The sequence below is a fragment of the Phyllobates terribilis genome, unplaced genomic scaffold, assembly GCF_046119375.1.
Source record: "Phyllobates terribilis strain yellow unplaced genomic scaffold, ASM4611937v1 Scaffold_10__3_contigs__length_209671492, whole genome shotgun sequence".
In the NCBI taxonomy this organism is placed as follows: domain Eukaryota; kingdom Metazoa; phylum Chordata; class Amphibia; order Anura; family Dendrobatidae; genus Phyllobates; species Phyllobates terribilis.
In genome coordinates this window covers 28,249,263-28,271,656 of record NW_027362770.1, presented here as the reverse complement: position 1 = coordinate 28,271,656, position 22,394 = coordinate 28,249,263, and the positions used below count along the sequence as shown (strand labels likewise).

Below are 22,394 nucleotides of genomic sequence, written 5' to 3'. Positions count from 1 at the left end.
CTGCTAGCGCCGCTCATCTCCTGGCTGCATCGCCGCTGACCTCCGTCCGGCAGATGAGCCGCTAACGGCCGCCATCTTTTTTCTGAAATCCCGCGTCGCTGATTGGCCGCGGCCGGACCAATGAGCGACGCGGGATTTCCTGGACAGACAGCGGCCGGACCAATGAGCGACGCGGGATTTCCTGGACAGACAGCGGCCGGACCAATGAGCGACGCGGGATTTCCTGGACAGACAGCGGCCGGACCAATGAGCGACGCGGGATTTCCTGGACAGACAGGATAAGACATATATATATATATATATATATATATATATATATATATATATATATATATATATATATATATATATATATATATATATATATATATATATATATAAAATAAATGACAGCCATCTCCCCCGTGCCTTTACCTGACATGCAGCCCCATATCATCAATGACTGTGGAAATTTGCATGTTCTCTTCATGCAGTCATCTTTATAAATCTCATTGGAACGGCACCAAATAAAAGCTCCAGCATCAGCACCTTGCCCAATGCAGATTCACGATTCATCACTGAATATGACTTTCACCTAGTCATCCACAGTCCATGATTGCTTTTCTTTAGCCCATTGTAACCTTGTTTTTTTCTGTTCAGGTGTTAATGATTGCTTTTGTTTACCTTTTCTGTATGTAAATCCCATTTCCTTTAGGCGGCTTCTTACAGTTCGGTCACAGACATTGACTCCAGTTTCCTCCCATTCGTTCCTCATTGCTTTAAAACAGGAAATGCACAACAAAACAAATGTCTCCAAGTTTCCGGTCTTGACGCTTTGATGTCTTCCTTGGTCTACCAGTATGTTTGCCTTTAACAACCTTCCCATGTTGTTTGTATTTGGTCCAGATTTTAGACACAGCTGACTGTGAACAACCAACATGTTTTGCAACATTGCGTGATGATTTACCTTCTTTTAAGAGTTTGATAATCCTCTCCTTTGTTTCAATTGACATCTCTCGTGTTGGAGCCATGATTCATTTCAGTCCGCTTGGTGCAACAGCTCTTCAAGGTGTGATCACTCCTTTTTAGATGCAGACTAACAAGCAGATCTAATTTGTTGCAGGTGTTAGTTTTGGAAATTAAAATTTACACGGTGATTCCATAATTTTTTCCTCAGAATTGAGTGATTCCATAATTTTTTCCTTCTGCTTGATCTGAAAAAAATTACCCTTACTGGAGTACCACATTTTTATCTTTATTTCTTTTAGTGTTTCTTAAAGCCCTAAAGTTGCCATTTGAAATGACTTTAATGATGTTGAAAAAAAAGCAGATCACAGACATGGCACAAAACTAAACAACTGAATGAACATCCTCCGAGCCCGGTGATTCCATAATTTTTGCCAGGGGTTGTATATGCGTTTTAGTCCCCAAGTCATCCAGCACTCCCCCACTGTGTGTCACTCACTAGTACCAGGGATTGTTCCTTTGGAGCCTCAGAGCAAGTTGTGTCCTTCATGATTGCAGCTGACAGCGGTGCCCCCACAGACAAAAGGTAAGCTTTTATCCTACCTTGTCTTCACGTCTCAATCACCTTGCGTTCCACCCTGGAACGCACGGCAGGAGCTCCCGCTCTCCAGAATGAGCAGCGTCCCACCGACAGGCGTGTGAGCCCCCACTGGCAGGGAAGCGGCTCGAGACCCCAGGAGCTCCTCTACTTGACCACAGCTTCCAGAACCCTTCTCCCGAAAGTAAGGTCTGAAGAAGAGGTTAAATTTAGCCGGTAATGATTGAAGAAGGTAGAGGGGGAAGACCAGGTTGCCGCTCTACATATCTGCTCTATAGTAGCACCGGCCTTCTCCGCCCAGGAGGCTGCCACCGCTCTTGTTGAGCGGGCCTTCAGTTTCTCCGGGGCAGCTTCCCCGCGTGAGGAGTACGATAGTATGATGGCCTCCCTTACCCCCCTGGCCAGCGTGCCCTTGGAAGCTTTCTTCCCCTTATGAGGGCCCTGAAAGCAAACAAAGAGAGAGAACTATCCTCCCTACACTCGTGTCGCCTCTAGGTACCAGATTAGGCACCTCCTGACGTCTTGCATACATTAGACTCTCTCTTTCGTGTTCCTAGGGTTGGGGCAGAAAGAAGGGAGGGTGATTTCCTGGGACCTATGAAATCTTGACGCCACTTTTGGCAGGTAGGCAGGGTCAGTTTTCAGAGTAACCCTATCCTCCAAGATTTGTGTGAAGTTGGGGCCTGCCGATAGGGCCTGAATATCACAAACCCTACGTGCGGATGTAAGAGCTACTAAGAGCGCTGTTTTGAGGTACAGAATTATTAGGGACACTTCCGATAGAGGTTCAAAAGGGGCCTCCGTTAAAGCTGAAAAGGACCAAGTTTAAATCCCAAGGTGTAGTATTTTGGGATGGGATGGGTCGGGATCTGGATGATGCTTTAATGAACCTAGATACCCATCTATCCCTAGCCAGATCAAAGTTGTAGAGCTCTCCCAGGGCCGCCACTGGAACTTTTAAAAAGATACTTGTGGCCAGACCCTGTTCCAAACCCCTCTGTAAAAATTCCAGGATAGCTGATAATGGAACCTCCCCTCCCCGCCTGGAACCCGAGACTGAAAGGAATTTCTTCCAGGTCTTCCCGTACAGTTTGGTGGTCACTGGTTTCCTACTTTGAAGCAGTGTGGTGATAAGATTTGGGGAAAAACCTACAATCTGCCAAAAAACTGACTGATTTAACTCCCATTCGCCCTGCTTTAGCTGTGTCTGACTCAGGAAGTCTGCGGTGCAATTTTCTATCCCTTTTATGTGTAGGGCTGATAGGGATTGTAAGTTTTCCTTAGCTAAGCAAAAGATGACCTCTGTCTCCTGCATCAGGGAATGGGACCATGTACACCCCTGGTGGTTCAGGTACGCCACTACTACACAGTTGTCTGAGAAGACCCTCACGTGGTGGCCTTGTAGTGTGTGCATGAATTAAAGGAGTGCCCGCTCTACTGCTAGGATCTCCTTCATGCTTGAGGAAACTAGCTTTAGGCGTTCTGTCCAGAACCCCTGAGCTACAAGGTTGTTGAGGTGAGCCCCCCAGCCCCCAGGACTTGCACCTGTGGTCAGGATTTGAGGTGTAGGGATTGTCCAAGGAATACCCCAGGCTAGATTGTCTATGTTCCCCCACCACTCCAGGGAAAATGTAGTTTCTGCAGAAAGCGTTAGCTGCCCTTCTAGGGATTTTTCTGCCTCTAGGATTTCCCACTGTAGGATCCTGGTGTGTATTTGAGCCCATTGGACGGCCGGGAAACATGCTGTCAGGGAGCCTAGAAGGAACATGGCTTTCCGTAGGGACATCGATGGGTGGGACTTTGCCCGCGATATCTGGTCTATGATTTTGTGAATTTTCCCTGTGGGAAGACGACACTCTTTTTGAATCCAGCACGATGCCTAGGTATTCCTGTATCGGGCATGGTTCTGTTTTGGATTTTTTCAGATTCAAAAGCCATCCTAAGTGTGTCAAAGAATCCATGACCTTTCCCAGATGGGTTTTGCAGTTTAGGAAGGAGCTGCCTATTACCAGGAAGTCTTCTAGGTATGGGACGACCAGGGTGTTCTGTTCCCTTAGATGAGCCATTACCTCCGCAACAACTTTGGTGAAAACCCTTGAGGCTATGGCGATGCCGAATGGAAGAGCCATATATTGATATTGTTTGACCACTCCACCTATAGGAACAGCTACTCTGAGGAACTTCCGGTAGTCTTTGTGGATTGGGACGTGATAATAAGCGTCTTTTAAATCCAGGACGGCCATGAAACAATTGGGAAACAGCATTTTTACTGATTATTTTATAGTTTCCATTTTGAAGGTTTCCACCTTCAAAAGTTTGTTCAGCTTTTTTAGGTTTACAATCATCCTGTACATCCCATCTGTTTTTTTTTCCGTAGGAATATCTGAGAATAGAATAGAAGCCCTTGCCTTCCTCCCTCCACGGGACCTCCTGAAGGACTGCCTTCCCTACCAGTCCCCAGATTTCGTGCTCCAAGGCCAGCTGCTCCTCATTTGAGGACCTTTTGGGGGTTACGACAAAGTTTGGCTAAGGGAATGTAAGGAACTGGAGTTTCAGGCCCGATTGTATTAGGCTCAGGATCCATGAGCCGTCGGATATTAATTCCCAGGCCGGGAGAAAGCCTGATAGCAGAAAGCCCTCCCAATGAGGATTTGCCCCGGGTGGGCGGGGGATTCTATCGTTGGGGGGGGTTTGTTAAATAGGAACCCTTTGGTCTTCCTTCTCCTGTCTTCCCACCTATCCTGCTCTTTAGGGGGTTTTCTACGGATAAACCTTTTGCTCCAAAAAGGTTTTCTGTAAGTAGTGTTAGACAGGATCGGAACCGCTTCTTATTGTCCCCTGCTTTTTCTAAGATGTCGTCAAGGGTGGGCCCGAATAGAAATTCACCCTCACAGGAGATGGAGCACAATCTTGATTTAGTCTGTAGATCCCCAGGCCAACATTTGAGCCAGAGGGCTCGTCTAAACGCGTTAGCGAGCCCCATCGCCCTAGCACCTAATCTGACTAAGTCCGCCAAGGAGTCAGCTAGGAAGGCCGCTGCCCCTTTCATTACCGGGATAGTTTCAAGAATTGTGTCTCTAGATGTTTTTTGCCACAGTTGTGTTTCAAGCTGGTCTAGCCAGACCATAAATGACCTAGCCGTACATGTGACAGCTACCGCAGATTTTAATCCTCCCCCAGCAGCTTCCCAGGAACCCTTTAGGAAGATGTCTGCTTTTTTATCCATGGGGTCTTTTAAGACGCCCATGTCCTCAAACGGAAGGGAGTATTTTTGAGGCTTTGGCGATGTCCAGTTTTGGCACTCTCAAAAGGAACATGCAGGGTCATTGAACGGGTACTTGCGCTTGGGGGAAAGGAAGCCTTTCCTCTCCGGTCTTTTCCACTCATTAAGAAAGAGTGAACTTGCTCATTTAGTGGAAAAGATCTTTTTTTTGTTCTAGACCGCTGAACATTACGTCCTGGATAGACTTCTTGGACTGGGGATCTGCTAATCCCATGGTAGACCTGATGGCCTTAATGAGGCTGTTTCCTCAATAGGGAAACAGCTCCGTCCTCCTCTATCTGTAGGCGAGGAACATGAAGAGACGGATGTATCCGAATCTTCGCCATTCTCAGAACTGCTAGATCCGGACTCAGGTTTTTTTTTTTTAGCTCTTTACCCCCCGTAAGGATTTAATGGTATCTTCGACTTGCGACTTAATTAGGTCTCTAAGTTCAGAGGCAAATTTCGGGGGGTTTCCTCGCATATAGTTTGCTCAATGCAGGAGCAGCAGAATCTCTTATCCCAAGTAGTGGGTAAGACTTCTGTGCATAGTGCACAGGTCCTATTCTTTGTTTTCCCCGTACTCTTTCTTCCCTAAGAAGAGACAAAAAGAGAGAGAGGGGGCCCCTAGTTACAAAGTGGACTTTCACGAAGATCACTTACCAACCAGACGGAAGAGCGGGTACCCGTTCAGGAGGCAGAGTTATCTTTGTAGACGGAGTCCTCCTGGAAGATGCTGAGGTGGAGTCTTTGCTGCGCTGCGACGATCTGCCGGGGCGCCCGCTTCCACTGCTACAGTCCTGGTGTCCCGTCTCTTCCGGCTTCTTGTTGGGTTGGCGGCGACTGAGGATGCAGCTCTTGCTCCTCAAGCAGCTCCTGGTCACGTTTGTTTTACTAACAGCATGCCAGAGATTTAATAAGCAGTGTCCTGGCGTCCTCAGCTGTCTTAAAGCACTGGGAGTCCCTCCCATAGTACCTGCGGTGATCCGGCGCCCCCTCCTCCTCCCCTGCTGCTCACGCCTACGCAGAATGGCTACCCAATCACGCATTCCGATGCCCAGATTTGCACGGCAGACCCAGGGAGGTTCATAAGAACACTGCCAGGCTGCGCCAAGCTCCTGCAACCAGAGGAGGGGGCGGCTCCAGCACAGCACCTCAACAGGCCCTGTCCCCTTCGTCTGGATCCTTCCCCCCCCCCCCCCCCCCCCCAAAGGCCACTGACCCCAGCGGTGGCGCATCAGGGTACCGCACCAGCCGAGGCAGGGAACCCCCCCCCCCCCCCCCTGCCTGGATCGGACTTGCTGGGCATCATACGAAGATAGTCTGCAGGGTGCCTGCAGGTATGCCTCCTTCTGGACTGTAGGATCTCATCAAGGACAGGAAACCAACTGATGTGGGAGAGAGGTGCCGCCCTTTTATCTGTAGGTTTCCTGTCCTTGAAGGGAGGATCACCTCTCTCCAAGGTGCCATCATGGGGGAAGGAGAAAGGAAAAGCGGTTTAAACTTGTTTCATTCACGCTTTATCTAAATAGTGCCCTCAGGGGACTTGAAGCTGCCATCGTCTGTGCCATGTATAGCAGAAATCATGGGCAGGTGTTCACAGAATTGTAATGACTGGCATGGCAGCTGTCATGACAAGACATCAGCACCCCACAAGCAAGTGACAGGGGCACTGATGGCAGAAATCGTGCAATTCATCCACCCAGCATGTGTTAAATCCTGCCTTCAGTGATTGACAGGCATTTAACTGGTTAATAGCTGCAAGTGGATAGACTGCTCCACGCATGGCTGTTAGGCACATGACTGGTTAGGTCAGCCATCATGTGCAGGGAAAGATGTGGGCTTAGTGTGCAAGTCCACATTAAAGGCAGGGACTTTGCCATATATTTAAAATTACAGGTTAAGGTGAAGGGGTTAAGTGTATTTATCTACATTTCTCAGAGATCCCCTATAACAATGCTCAAGCACAATTAGCTTGGAGTGTAAGTGCAGTCATCGTTCTAAATTAGATAGAGATATATACACGGCTCCGGAAAAGCTGCATTCCTCCAACACATGGTGAATTTACACCAGCAGAAGTTCAACTGTAATGCCATCTTTTAGTTTTGCTATGACAACCTCCAATACAATAAAACATTTTATTAATAACAAGCACATTAACAAAGTGAAGGAAAAAAAGTAATAAGTGAAGTTTCACTGTTTAATCTGTTCAGTCAGGGGCATCTCCACAGCAATCTCTTCCAGCATGGCAAGGAAAGATGGAAGACTGTCAGCAGCATCTGAAATTAAAAAAAAAAAAAAAAACTTTGTATTTATTTTGACTAGTGTAGCAAACCTGTTTGGACACAACTGAACTGCTATATAGCTGGTCAATGACTCCATTAAGCGTATAACGGTTGTTAAAGATCTGGTGCCCCCTGCCTTATAGGAAGCATAGTAGCATGCTGATTGAGAACCCCTGAATGTAACCCCTTATGGATTTTTGCATCAAGCACAGTCACCACACCATCACCTCTAGCTTCAAGCGCCCTCTAACCGGCAGTATCATTTTCTCTCAAGCTTCCCACCCATCTATACATCCAGATCTGCTGTTCTTTGCAGGGTTCTTCACAAGATACCATCTGAAGACCTGCTCTTTATGGCTGTTCGCTAGACCTGATGTAAATGCACCCAGCTGTAAGGCACACGGGGGTCTGAGCCCCAGAATGCGGACCCCTGCTGTAGGGAATGAGGCTAGTGACACTGGATAACAGTTATATGGGGAGAGTGAGGAGAACAAGGAAGCTAATGGTCAAGTCACTCAAAACCAAGCCCACAAGTCTAGACATGGATGAGGATTGTAGCCTGTTACCAACATGGCCGAGATTACTACTTAAATGGAATCTGCCATCAGGATTTTGGGACCTAATCTGAGCGACCGATTCATCAACACTACACTAAGCAGCTTAATATCAATAATCAGCAGGAGATCCACACCAGAGGACCACTGAGCTCTGTAAGACTACATGGCAGCATGTTTACGAGTATGTAGAACCACACCAATGATTGGCAGCATTCTGTACACTGAACATGGGTAGAAGACTGCCAATCAATGGTGGGGGTGGGTTATACACAGCTCAACATTCAGAGAACTGCTAGATCAGAGAAAAGTGATGCTATCAAAATGACATCACTGGAATCAGGGTCTCTGCTACGCCATCTGAGAGCAGCATAATGTAGGGGCAATCACCTGGTGACAATATTAACCCCATCAGCTGTACTCCTTCCCCTGCTGCTAGTTATAGGCTGCAGCAGTGACAACGCAGTAGACCAAGTAACTACAGCTCGCTCCCTTTCCCCTGCGTGGCAAAACAATGTGGCTCTGATTCATCAAGACTGGTGTTATTCACACGGCTTGGGGAAACAAGTTGGAGGGCTTCAGAGGAGATGGAGGCTCCTAATTAAGATAAGAGGGACTGGAGTAGGATTTCTTTGGTATAATACAGAAGGTCACCATGAATTAGATGCTGTGGTCTCATCCCCTGTCCCAGTTTTACCCATTTTGGCATTTTAAAAAAACACAGGCTTTTACAGTGCTTGGTATGAAGATGTCAGAACTGCAGTCACCCGTATTGACATGTCAATTCTTTACACAGCTGCGCTTTCCCGCTGCGTAAAATTACAGTGTCTGAACGGCAAAGTGAATTTCCCATTCACTTTGCTGGCAGACACAAAGCACATTGCGTATTTTCCAAAAAGCGCACGCAAAAAAGTGCACGAAAATACGCAGTGTGTGAAAGCAGCCTTAGGCTGGCTTTCACCATCTTATCTGCCATTTCAATTATAATCACCTACCTGACACCCAGCTAAGTGCAGGGATGTCCATGAGGGCCGGCTCTAGGCTTAGTAGAGACGCAAACCTTTTAGCATCATTCACATTAGCTATAAGACCGACACCAACCAGTGAGAGGTGACTCAGTTTATGTTCTTCTGGGACATCAAAGGTCTCAAAATCTACAAGAAAAAAAAAAATTATATATATATATATATATATATATATATATATATATATATATATATATATATATATATATATATATATATATATATATATATATATATATATATATATATATATATATATATATATATATATATATATATATATATATATATATATATATATATATATAAATTTTAGCATAGTTGATCTTTTAAACTGACTGCTTAAAGATACCCAGCAATCTTGCAGGTCCACTCATCTTCTGGTTTTAGGCTGTGTGCCCACGTAGCATTTTTCAAGCGTATATGCTGCGGAATTTCCGCAGCATAAACGCTTGAAAAACGCATGTATATCCGCACCCCATGTTCCCCAATGGGATTCCGCAAGTTCTATGCACATGCTGCGGATTTTTCCGCAGCGTTTATGCCGCGTTCAAAAATCCGCAGCATGTCATTTAATTTTGCGTTTCCGCAAGCGGAATTGCCTTTGTCCAATGCATAAAAAAACGCAAGGCAATTCCGCATGTGGAAAACGCGTGATAAACGCGCGAAAAATGCGCGATAAATGCGTGCGGAATTCCGCATGCGTTTTTCCGGGAGAGGGCTTGCATTTATGCAGCAGAAATTTTCTGCTTCATAAATGCAACGTGGGCACATAGCCTAAGGATGGCTTTAATGTGCTGCTTAAGATTAGGAGGCATTCCTAGTTTGCCTATGGGCTCAATGCACCAAAATGAGTCATCTAGCGTCAATGAACTTTAACCACCTTCACTGCAAACGTCAGTGTTGTGCCCTCCTCTCCCCACCCCCAAATAGCTGCAAAGTCCCATCTGTATACTGGAGCCCAAGACCACAAGATCACACTCTGGATCTCTGTCACTCCTGATGTCACGTGCAGGGGCCCCAGGAGCCTCCGAACACCACACTGACATCTGTCTGCTCTCCTCCACAACTGAGCAGCATCAGAAACACAGCTAACAGACATTGCTGTCACTGCAAACACTCATTGGAATAACTGACACGATGTCAGCGAGTTGCTGAAGATCCAGATCTGTGGCTGCATTAGGCAGATGGGACACTGCAGCTAATAGAGAGTAAGAGTGCAACAGAGATGGCCCTAAACTGCATTTAAAGGGAATGTCACCAGGTTTATTGCCACCTGATCTGAAAGCAGCACAATTTGGGGACAGACCCCTGATTACAGCAAACAGACCAGAAAGCAACAAGTCACTGGAGTTTTGACAAGTGATCTTCCCCTTCAGCAGGAGACAGCCACTTATACTTTACTAGTCCAACCCTGTCCCCACAACTGATGGATAGCTCTGTACACTCTGCATAGGCAGAAAGCTACCAATCAGTGGTGTGGGTGGGGTTATACAGAGCCCAGCATTCAGAGCATTTGTAGATCTGCAGCAGACAGTTACTCTGAACAGCACCAACCGATCCATCACTGTAATCAGGGTCTCTGCCCCCAAGTCATGCTGCTCTCAGATGGGGCAGCAAAATCCTGGTGACAGATTCACTAACCCCATCCAGCTTCAGGTGCAAGTATTAGAATGGATTCTGAGGCTCAAAATTAAATGTAAAGGCAAGTGGCTAATGGCAGGCAATAGGTACAGCAAGGTGTGGAAGAGTTACCTGCAGGATTGTAGGGAACAAACTTCTCAATGTCGGGGTACTGCTGCTCATCTGTCTTATCAGAAGTGCCAGAAACCTAGTGGGGAACGGGAACCAGGTCACAAGCTTCATTTATCCAGTGTTTACCATTAGGTTCTCCATATATGATCTGAAAAGGAGTCAGCCAAGCCCTTGTGGCACAGCTGTGGCCTGGCCATACACTGTTTGGCTAGCAGCCATCTCTCCCAACATACAGATGAGCTCTCATGTGTTCTGCGGGGAGGAGGGTAATCTGCTGCCTCTAAGCAATTTGTGCCTAGAGAACAAGGAGCGGGTATTTGAGCTGAACATTTGTTAGGGCAGCCAGGAGACCCCCATACACGTTACACAGCTAGATTAGCCAGATATTTGCCCACTTTAATCCAACAGAAAACAATGGGACTTGTAATAGCAGAAAATGCCATGTGATCTTCTTGCAGATGTTTCCTATGGCATTTTAGGATTATGTAGATACAAGTCTGTACACCAGTACAGGGCAGAACACAAGAGCGGTGTATGATCAGAGCTGCGGTAATACATTATACCTGTATAACAGCTGGCGCAGGCTTTGGCACTTTCCGGTCTCCTTTCAGAGGCTGCCCGTTCTTCTGGGTCATTACTTGCTTGTTGACATTTCCTAGAGCTTTTCTTGATGTTTTCCCACTTGATGCAGAACTGCGCACTTTGCCCTGGTGGCTTTTGACAAGTGACTTTCCTACAGGGAAAAAGTCAAGTTACTTACCGGTAACAGGATTTTTCGGAGACCATGACAGCACCATGGGATGGGGGGGGGGGGGGGACAGCAAACCTACAGGCTTAAAAAGGGGTGCCACTTCTCACCTCCGTTTGGATTACAGAGTATTGAGAGGACAACCAGGATAAACATAGCAAACAATCACAAAATTACTATATCATACACCACCCATTAAGTGTGAAATTCTAACAGAGTGCTCCCACAAACATGAAGGGTGCTGTCATGGTCTCAGAAAAATCCCATTACCGATAAGTAATTTATGACCATCGGTCGATCATGACAGCACCACGAGAGAATTGTAGAGATTAAGAAGTCTAGGGAGGGTCCACAGCTTGGAGCACCCATCTCCCAAAGGTGAAGTCAGATGAAACACCCATATCCAGTCTATAGTGCCCATAGAATGTAGAGGGAGAAGACCAGGTAGCTGCCTTACATATGTCTATCGAGACACCAGTCTTCTCTGCCCAGGAGATAGACAGCCCGGGTGGAGTGAGCGTTCAACCCTTGTGATACTTCTTCGCCACTAAATGCATAAGCTAGAGAAATAGCCTCCCTCATCCATCTAGCTACAGGGACCTTGACTTTATATCCTACCAAGGGGTTAGGAAAGGGTTTAAACAATGAGCTCTTTCCTAACCGAGAGGTACCTAACCACACATCTCCTCTTTACGTCTAATGTATGCAACTCTGCTTCCTTCTGGTTACTCAGATTAGGACAGAAGGAGGGTAGTACTACTTCCTGAAGTCTGTGGAAATGAGTAGCTACCTTAGGGAGATAGAGTAATTCTTAAACCTGATCCTGCCTATCATCCAGGATTTGAGTAAATGGTAAGGCCGTAGACAGAGCCTGAATGTCACCAATCCTCCTAGCAGAGGTTAAAGCTATTAGTAGTGCTGTTTTAAGGGGAGCTAATTCTACCACTGGGTGTGCCACCTACTGGCCGTAGAGGTTATTGCAGCACTCCCTTTGGAGTCTGCACACACGTGGCCAGAACTTCCTGGTCCGGTCACGTGACCACCGAGGCGCACAGCAGCATCATCATGCCACGCCTCCAACTACATAGAGAGACCGGAAGCGTGTGGCCCAGCCATATCACGCAGCGCTGAAACTGCAACTTCCCACAGGGACACCGCTCCTGCCTGGCACCAGAACGACACTGGGGCGGCCCACCCCAGACAGGGGCGCAGCTCCCCCTTACCATCTGGCACCAGCATGATGTTGGGGCTGCCAACCCCAGACAGGGGCACAGCCCCTGCTGCCATCCAGCGCCCATTTGATGCTGGGGCTGCCAACCCCAGACATAGGCGCCGCTCCACAGCCACTGACGCAGAGTGACGCTGGAGCTGACGACCCCAGGCTGTGGGCGCTGCTTGACAGCTCGATTCTTCAGAATCCGGACATCTTCAACAGGTAAGCCTGCCACAGGTTCCCTTCATCAAGGACCAGAAACCAAACTGAGGTGAGAGGTACGGCCCCTTTTAAGCCTGTAGGTTTTCTGTACTTGGTGGGCGGATTCCCTCTCTTGTGGTGCAGTCATGGTCGACCGATAAATAGATAATTTGAGGACTGTTCCCGAGCATCAATGGGCAAGAAACTGAAAGATTGCCAACACCAAAGCAGCAGAGGCAAAAGTCTTCCAATACACAAGGAACAGAATTATGCCCACCTGGATGTCAGGTGTACTAGTAATCCCAGCACCCATGCCCAATCTGAGCACATACTTGAAAATCATTTCTGCACTAAAAGTGAAAGAAAAAAAACCCACTGGAGTGGCACTTTAACCCCTTACCAACATCATTTGCAGCCAAATCATATGCCAGCTCTGACTTCTTGCCTGGAAGATGATGGCTGTGATATTTAGCCATCATCTGCCTTTAATAGCCACATGTAGAGCAGAGCTCCACCTGTTAGAGATGGACAGCAGAATTAACAGCGAACTGAGAAGGGAGTCATGCCATGTGCCCATGTAACACGATCGTGGGATGCCATCACTGCCAGGAAGGAGTCTGCTGAAAAGACCCATGCCTGTCATGACAGATCTGTGAATGCTGGCTATATACTGCAGTATTGCTGCACATAACACAAGAAATCAGATGATTGCATGTTCAAGTCCCCTAAGGGGACAAAAAGGAAAAAAGTATAATCTGAACATTCAAATCACCCCTGCCCCTCTATGACCCATTTTAAAATAAACATATGGGCGTTACTTCTGTAAAAGTATATAAATATAAAAATAATTAACCTGATCAGTGAACGGCATAAAAACAAAAACCCTCATATGGCTGTATTGACAGAAAAATAAAAGTTACAGCTCTTAGAAGAGTAAGAAAAATGCAGAGATGGGAAATAACATGGTCAGGAAGAGGTTAAATTCTGCCACTTCTATAGAAAATTGAACCCATTTTGCTGACTGCCTTCAATGGCAGCCCAATAAGGCAGAGGGTTAGAGGAATACAGACCTTATATTGTAGACTTCTAGGATGCTTAAGAAGTGGACATTCCCTTTAAGCTACATTGTGCAGACAAAGCCATGGCAGTGTAGAAGGCCGACAAGATCTCAGCGGAAAGGCTGCAGGTTTGCGTCTGCATTAGGCAAGTTATAGAGGTAGAAGTGTTGGGACCTTGTTGCTGTGCAGGTAGAATCTGGAGCCTCGGCACCGTCCTGCGTAGCCCATACTACAGGGAGGAGGAGCAGCGCCATGTGTAGTAATCTGAGCAGGATAGTCAGTGTTCAGCCAGCACTGATGGAGACTGACACCCCAACTCATTACCCAATACATGACAGGCTTAAAGACCCTCTCCCATCAGAGCTTATCCTCTTACTATATTGTAATTATATAGAACTGTGTACTAACAATTGCTCACTTTACCTTTCTACCCAGTAAATTCTTTTCTACGTGGAAACAGGAAGCCTCTTCCCTGCAAAAATCATTCTCCTCTTCACCTCCTGACCCAGCTGCTCCCTCCTCCTCTGCAGGGACTTATGACTCATGCAGGAAAAGTTCACCTTTTGTTAACAGAGATTAGAAGGATTCAGCTAGTCAGTTTTTAATCACATCTCTTTTCCATTAGGTAAATGACAATAAGCTGGGTAGAAAGGCAAAATGAGCAATTGTAAGTACACAGTGCTATATAATATGATGACTGCAATATATAGAGAATAAAATCTGATGGGAGAGATTCTTTAAAGATGGGTGGGCAAAAGTAAAAGCAAAGTTTATTATGAGGTGGACTCCACTTAACACTTCTGGTGAGGCGCACCATAGTGATGGGGTGCACTTAATTTATGGAAAGTTGTGACTCAGGTGGCTTCACCATGCTCCGTCCACTTGGCAGAGCTGGAGTGAAAGTGCCAATATATATATATATATATATATATATATATATATATATATATATATATATATATATATATATATATATATATATATATATATATATATATATATTTTTTTTTTTTTTTAATCATTAAGTTGCATAAAATTTTTGACTTGTCAGAGTTCTGCTAGAAATCTATTAAACCCCTTGATGAATTGGGGCCAGATCGGCCGTTACCTTTAGAAACCACTTACCGGCACGATCTCTGGACAACAGCGCAGCATTAACATCACCGTTCTCCTGGTCAGTGTAGATCACGGTCGCCATTATAGTCAGATTCTGCAGGCAAAATATAAGAATGAGCCACGTTTCATTGTACAACACACCAACAAGTAGTGTCCTCCTCACCAACCCCTGGACAATCTCCTCACACCACAACTCAGGAATATTAGAGGAGCCCTTCATAATGCTGGTCCTTGTCAGGAGTATAGCGTGAGCTCAGAAGAGGAAGCCATTCCTGGTAAGCAGGTGCCCAGTGTTATAGCGATGATCCTCCTACAGATGCCAGGACCAGAGAATAGAGGCCTGTGCCTCCAACCACAACAACCCATTACAGGGACCGGACAGGTCCATAGTGCTATGAGCAGCACTGATCAGCAGCCATGTCTACACTGCAGCAATTACCCATTACAGGGTCCTGACCGATCCATAGTGCTATGAGCAGCAGTGATCAGCCGCTATGTCTACACTGCAGCAATTACCCATTACAGGGACCTGACAGATCCATAGTGCTATGAGCAGCAGTGATCAGCCGCTATGTCTACACTGCAGCAATTACCCATTACAGGGTCCTGACAGATCCATAGTGCTATGAGCAGCAGTGATCAGCCGCTATGTCTACACTGCAGCAATTACCCATTACAGGGACCTGACAGATCCATAGTGCTATGAGCAGCACTGATCAGCCGCCATGTCTACACTGCAGCAATTACCCATTACAGGGACCCGACAGATCCATAGTGCTATGAGCAGCACTGATCAGAAGCCATGTCTACACTGCAGCAATTACCCATTACAGGGTCCTGACAGATCCATAGTGCTATGAGCAGCACTGATCAGCTGCCATGTCTACACTGTAGCAATTACCCATTACAGGAACCGGACAGATCCATAGTGCTATGAGCAGCACTGATCAGCAGCCATGTCTACACTGCAGCAATTACCCATTACAGGGTCCTGACAGATCCATAGTGCTATGAGCAGCACTGATCAGCAGCCATGTCTACACTGCAGCAATTACCCATTACAGGGACCTGACAGATCCATAGTGCTATTAGCAGCACTGATCAGCAGCCATGTCTACACTGCAGCAATTACCCATTACAGGGACCTGACAGATCCATAGTGCTATGAGCAGCACTGATCAGCAGCCATGTCTACACTGCAGCAGCTCAGAAAACCATTGGATAACTACATTTTCTTTGAAGTGTCAGGATAAAACACATCAGGCTCCATTTCATGCTGTCTGTGGTTTGGGCAACATGACCCTAGTGACAGGTTCCCTCTAAATGCCGTAGTAATTGTTGGACAGCAGCTTTAGAAGGTGCATGAGCGGAATGGCAACAGTTTAGAGTACCCACTGGATCCCCCCTGAAATGCAATTGTGGGGCACTAATGGGTAGGCACAGGGGCTGGTGAAGGCCCCTCCTGAGAACAATCACAGGCTCTGGCAGAGCCATAAAAGACCAATTAAAATGTGACTGTTACACACTGTTAGGGCGAGACGGGTTTCGTGAATTCGCTGGAATCCAGGTCGACCAGAGGCTGCAGCTTCTCTCAGGCAACAATAGATTCAGTTGCTGATGAGACATCTAACAAGTCTCTCTCAGTTTAACAGTGGAATTTAATCTGAAGCACGGCCAGTGCAAATCAGGGATATTACAGCACAATCTTCATTACAGTACAGTCTGAGTTTCTTGAGCAACCGGCTCTAGTAACAGTACAGTAGTTTCTTCACAAGGCACAGTATTACAGTCTCTTCAGTAGCATAATTCAGCACAGATTAGATATCTTAGCTGCACACTTCTATGCATACACAACCAATGGCTTTTCCTTCACAAGGACACAGCATTCTTTATCCTGCATGGAGAAGGAGGGAGGAGGGTTTGATGAGGGAGACTATCCCTATGACACAATTCCTTCCAGTCCTCATCTTCCTGCCCGATAATACTCTGCACTGTTAGTTCAGATAAACTACCTGAACTGTGTTTAGTTTCTCTCCTGATCTGAATCCTGCAGATGCAGATAACACTACCTTTCTCTATGGCTTCAGCCAGACTACAACAAGTTCCCCACAATCCCCCTGGGGCTCGGCTAAAACACTCCCCGTCTCCTGTGACTGTTAACTCCTCTAGTTGTTAAGACGCTCCTGAAGCACAACACTTCCCGTCTCCTGTGCTTGTGTTACTTCTGAGTTGCTGAAAGATTTTGAAACTGCAGTAAATCTGCATCTGCATGTCACATCACCCTTCTAGTGAGGAAATAGGAACCAGCTCTGATTGGCATCATTAACCCGAACAATCAGTGCCAAAAATAGAAACCCACCCCCAAAAAAACTGATTAGATTGTGAGTAGCGAAGGAAGGGGGAATTCTAACCATTTCACTGCACTAGGAGATTCCCCATTCAAAACTACAACATGTCCCACAAAGAGCAAGCTCTTACATGGTGGACAGACTGGACACTAAAGCCATGAGGAAAAACTGAAGCGCAGAGTGGAACGCCAAGTGGGAATAATAATACAGTATTCTGTCGGTGCAGCCAGAAATAACACAAAGGATCCCCGGATCAGCGGCCCACAGACCAGGAGCAGTGCGGTGGCCTCAGCTCCTCCGCCAGGCAGCACAGCTCAGGATAGGAGGCGCCGCAGCAGTGTAAGAAGTTATTGCCCTAGGAAGGCAACAACCAGCACAGGTGAGGAGCACAGAGACTGCAGAGTCCTGGTGTCTGCGCAGCGCAGGGAATGGGTTTAGGATACAGCAGCAAACACCATCACAGCACAAGAGCAACAAATCAGAGCTTTTACTCCAGAAGAGGCATAAGACAGGAATAAGACAGGAAGTCTTTTACATAATGCAAATTTGCACAGTGTGACGGCAGCAAGACACAGAAGAAGCTTCATTCAGAGACATGAGCCTCTTAATGATCATCCTCCAGTAAGATCAGCTCATGCACAACTCCAGTCTTATCAGCCCAAATGATTGCTGTGTGGATACTCCCAATCCAAGTCACTGTCTAGGGGACGTCCTGCCAAACACATCACCAGACCACTGTACTGGATACAAGAGTCTTCAGTCACCAGACTCCTCAATGGCCCCACATTCATTACTGCAATGAAGTAAAGGAATCAGTCACCAGGCTTTTACCACCTAATCTAAGAGCAGCATAATGTACAAACAGACCAGGATTCCAGCAATGTGTCACTTACTGGGCTGCTTGCTGTAGTTATAAAGGTCAGTTTTATCAGCAGGAGATTATCTAGATGATTAGTAAACCTGCTGCCTGGTAGTCCAACCCCACCCCTGATTGGCAGGGCTATACAGAGAACTGCAGCAAGTAAAAAAGTTTTAACCAATGTTGCAGCAATCAGCCCAGTAAGTGACATCACTGGAATCCGGGTCTCTGCCCCTACATTATGCTGCTCTCAGATGGGGGTAGTAAAACTAGTGACAATTTCCCTTTAAGGGTGCAGTCATCAACCAACTATGGCTTTAAATGGCAGCTGCCACCCCCTGGGACATCCAAGTTATTACTATGGGCATGCAGGTAATAAAATGGTTAAACTAGTCTTACCTGTATGTCAACTAATTACAGTCTAGTTGGTGAGAAATAGAGTTTTAATCTTTTACGTTAGTGATTTCTTCCAGGCTCGGCGGTGTGCAGTGCCTAGAAGACACCTGTGCCTGTGTAACTCAGGTGCTGATAAATGCCCAAGGCAAATTACGATCTGGGTTCAATGCTGAGGAAAATACATGTCAGTGTAGGCTTCATCCCGTTAACCAGATGTTTCCAATTAGATTACTTCCATCCGCTAGCTGAATCATCTGGGATTGGCATAGTAACTGTTATCCCTTTTATTTTATGTAACTGTACATTGTTTCGTCCCCTTTGCAAAGTTTAAAAAAAAAACAAAAAAACCACTGCCTATCATTTTGGATTAAATATAAAATGTAAGGCTATGTGCCCACGATGCAGAAATGCTGCATAATTTTTCCTGGTTCTCCCTGGCAGGAAAAACGCATTCGGATTTTACATGCATTTTCCCCGCCAGGCGTTTGTCAAGTGTTTTTGCATGCGGGTTATCAAGCACTTTCAGCATCACTTGGAAAGTGCTTGACAACTTGTTCACACTATATAAATCCATGCAACCGGCATGGATTTATAGTAGTGTGACCAAGTTAGTTATAAAAAAAAAAAAAAAAAAAAAAAGAATGGTAAAAAATAAATAAAAAAAAAAAATTATACTTACCTTCCGATGTCCTCCCGGTGTTTTCTCTGCTGCGTCTGGTGTCTTGGGCGGCTCGCAGTGGTGTGAAGGACCTGCGGTGATGTCATTGAGTCATGCGACAGGTCACATGACTCAATGACATCATGGCAGCTCCTTCACAACACCATGACTCATACAGCAGACCAAACACCAGGAGGACATCGGAAGGCAAGTATAGTTTTTTTAATTTTTTATTAATTTTATTTACAATTATTTTTTTTACAGTTTCTATGGTACCTGGGTCTGGATGAAAGTCTCCTCTTCTCTCCGCACATTGAACAGTGTGATATTGGCTTGTGCAGATGCAGTGATGCGGATGTCACACGGTCCAATGCAAGTCAATGGTGGCGATTACGCTGTGTGTCTGCAAAATTAATGGACATGTTGCGCATTTTTCCACAATGATAATCCACAGCGGAAATTTCAGCAGCATGTGCACAGCACATGCAGATCATCATTGGGCGCGTATTACCAAGCGTTTTCGCTGCGGAAATTCTGCGGCAAAAATGCTTGAAAAACGCATAGTGGGCACGCAGCCTAATAGTTCTGTAAACCGTGCCTCAAAGCCATACGCCATCTACCAGGCCTCCAGTCAGCCTGTTTAAAAAACAACTGGTGGCAGCTAATATTCTTCTTTCGTTGAATTCGCAATTATCGCATCAGAGGTATATACTATACACTCACTGTTAGTATCACAACAAACCTAGTAGTGGGGACAGCCTGCAGCCTCTTCTGTTAGGCTGTGTGCCCACGATCCGTTTTTAAGCGTTTCTGCAGCGGCAGAAGGCCTGCCATGTTCCCCAATGATAATCCGCATGTGCTGTGCACATGCTGCGGAAATTTCCGCTGCGGATTATCATTGCGGAAAAAACGCAACATTACCATTTATTTTGCGGAAGTGCTGCGTTTTCACCGCCATTGAACGCATGGATTACGCATCACTGTATATGTAGATGCGCAATCCACGCGTTCCAGTGTGCGGATGGTACCCGGGTGTGGAGGACAGGAGACTCTCCTCCGGACCCGGGTACCATAGCAACTGAAAAAAAAAAAAAAAAAAAAAAAAAAAAGAGAATAAAATAAAAAAATAAAAGTTACATTTACCTTCTGACGGCCTCCGCTACGCTCCTCCTCCCATGCCAGCAGCTAGCGATGGCCTGTAAGGACCTGCGCTGACGTCATAGTCATGTGACGGCAGGACCTTCAGTGCAGTGTACCGCGAGCTGCCGGCAGCCAGGACAGAGCGAAGCAAGACTGCGGGGGCCATCGGAAGGTAAGTATAGATTGATTTTTTTTTTTATTTTTAACCATTCTTTACAGTCACACTATATAAATCCATGCCATTTGCATGGATTTATATAGTGTGACCAAGTTGACAAGCACTTTCCAAGTGATGCTAAAATCGCTTGGAAAGCGCTTGACAACCCGCATGCGGAAATGCATGTGAAGAACGCTTCACATCCGCTTGTCCCTGGCAGGAAAACGCATGTACAATCCGCATGTACAATCCGCATGTACAATCCGCATGTGTTTTTTCTGCCAGGGAGATACAGAAACGCTCAGGAAAAATCCGGAGCATTTCTGCATCGTGGGCACATAGCCTTAATCAGCAAATCATGTAGTTGTCTGGACAATAGGGTACAACAGAGCTATTCACTCAAAACATAACAGCGGGAGGGGTCGATACGATCCACCTGGCTGTGTTCTTTGACAAATGGTGGCAGTGGTGGGATTCTGCCCGAGCTCCCCAGTGTCATCCTTAACACCCAGAGAATTAGTAGGGAGGTTTCCCTCTAACTACAGAAGCCGGGCGAAGAGCAGCTCATCATTCAGCCCCATGCTATACCTGCATCCACCACCTGGGGAACAGACTTGGGTTATAGAACCCATATATGAAATCCTATGCACAGGGCTTCCCCTACTGGTGTCTAGCAGCAGCGCAAGACTAGAGTAAGCCACAGGAGAGCCAACATCGCGACATTACAGCTCCCAGCACGACAGCACCATCAGGACATAGGCGGGCATGCTGGGAGTTGTAGTTTCACAGCAGCCGACAAGCCAGCGCTTGTCATGTAACGGAGGTAATAAGACGCCATACCACAAACCGCCCTCCACCAGCAGCGTAACAGGCAGGGAAGCCGGGAACGTATTCACAGACGGTTACTAGACACAGCCTGACAGCCGCTCCTGAGAGCGGACCGGGCACCGATAAAGAGCATGGACGGAAAGCCGGCCCTCCCCCTCCGCTCACTCCCGTTACCTGCCGAAACCGCCAACACAGAACGCGGCTGTCGAGCGGCCGGCACCAGCTTTTAAACCACACAGCGCGTCCCGCCCCGGGGTCTCTGTAATCTGATTGGATAACGGACGGGCCGCTCTTATTGGCTGGAGACACGTGACGCAATCGCCTGTAATAGCGCTATAATAGTCCTGTTATCACTGTACAGGGGAGGAGCTTGGCTGCGCTTTATGGGGGGAGGGGGGGGGGGTTATAGGATTTCATCCCTGGTGGGTCTCATCTGTTTTATCTTATGTAAGTAAATCTGTAGGCTCCAAGATACATAAAAGCACGGGGTTTCCTGTGTCCCTGCTGGGCTCTTGTGGTTATTCTCAGCTGGGGATACCCGTGTTACATTGTGGGGTCCAGCATAGAGTCTCGCAGTGTCTGCCAGTAAGGCTGTGTTCACACTGCGTTTCTCACAGGCGGATTCCGGATTTAGTAAAGCTGTCTCTCAGCTTCTAGGGGAGAAAATGGAAAAAGGAACGGCGCAGATCTAAGTGCAGTATATTTTAGGATTTGTAAATAAGGGTGAGGTAACTGAAAACTGCTCACCTTTAGGTAATCTTGAGGTTAAACGTTTAGTAGTGGTGGAATCTTCCCACAGGCGGATTCCGCCACAGAAAGCCCCTGAGGAAGCCGGAGGCCGCTGCCAGGAATAGACGGCGTCTCTGTACTCCCTCGCGGGGCCCATGGCAGCTCAGACACGTCTCTTATCAAGCCGCAGAGAAATGTCCGCTCCGTCCTCCGCTCCGTCCTCCCCTCCGTTCCGTCCTCCGCTCTGCCCTCCCCTCCGTCCCCCCCTCCGTCCTCCGCTCCGTCCTCCTCTCCGTCGTCCGCTCCATCCTCCCCTCCGGCCTCCGCTCCTGCCTCCGCTCCGGCCTCCGCTCCGTCCTCCTCTCCGTCCTCCCCTCCGTCGTCCACTCCATCCTCCCCTCCGGCCTCCGCTCCTGCCTCCTCTCCTTCCTCCCCTCCGTCCTCCGCTCCGTCCTCCTCTCCGTCTTCCCCTCCGTCGTCCGCTCCATCCTCCCCTCCGGCCTCCGCTCCTGCCTCCGC

The 22,394-nt window shown here is 47.0% G+C and overlaps 1 protein-coding gene across 1 annotated transcript; it reads right to left on the bottom strand.

Moving 5' to 3' along the window:
- Window positions 1-6,929: 6,929 nt before the first annotated feature.
- On the bottom strand, window positions 6,930-21,434 carry PTTG1 (PTTG1 regulator of sister chromatid separation, securin). The gene is made up of 6 exons (XM_073649269.1): window positions 21,321-21,434; window positions 14,770-14,854; window positions 10,988-11,157; window positions 10,425-10,500; window positions 8,640-8,798; window positions 6,930-7,084 (listed from the first exon to the last, which is right to left on the bottom strand). The coding sequence occupies exons 2-6, from the start codon at window positions 14,840-14,842 to the stop codon at window positions 6,999-7,001; spliced, it is 564 nt and encodes a 187-aa protein (XP_073505370.1). The 5' UTR covers window positions 14,843-14,854; window positions 21,321-21,434; the 3' UTR covers window positions 6,930-6,998.
- Between the last annotated feature and the right edge of the window lie 960 nt (window positions 21,435-22,394).

Excerpts from the sequence above, each read along its gene's own strand:
- PTTG1 (XM_073649269.1), bottom strand. The coding sequence starts at position 14,842 with ATGGCGACCGTGATCTACACTGACCAGGAGAACGGTGATGTTAATGCT. Across the intron at positions 11,158-14,769 it reads GTTGTCCAGAGATCGTGCCG|GAAAGTCACTTGTCAAAAGC; the intron begins GTAAGTGGTTTC and ends TTTTCCCTGTAG. Across the intron at positions 7,085-8,639 it reads TGCACTTAGCTGGGTGTCAG|ATGCTGCTGACAGTCTTCCA; the intron begins GTAGGTGATTAT and ends TTTTAATTTCAG.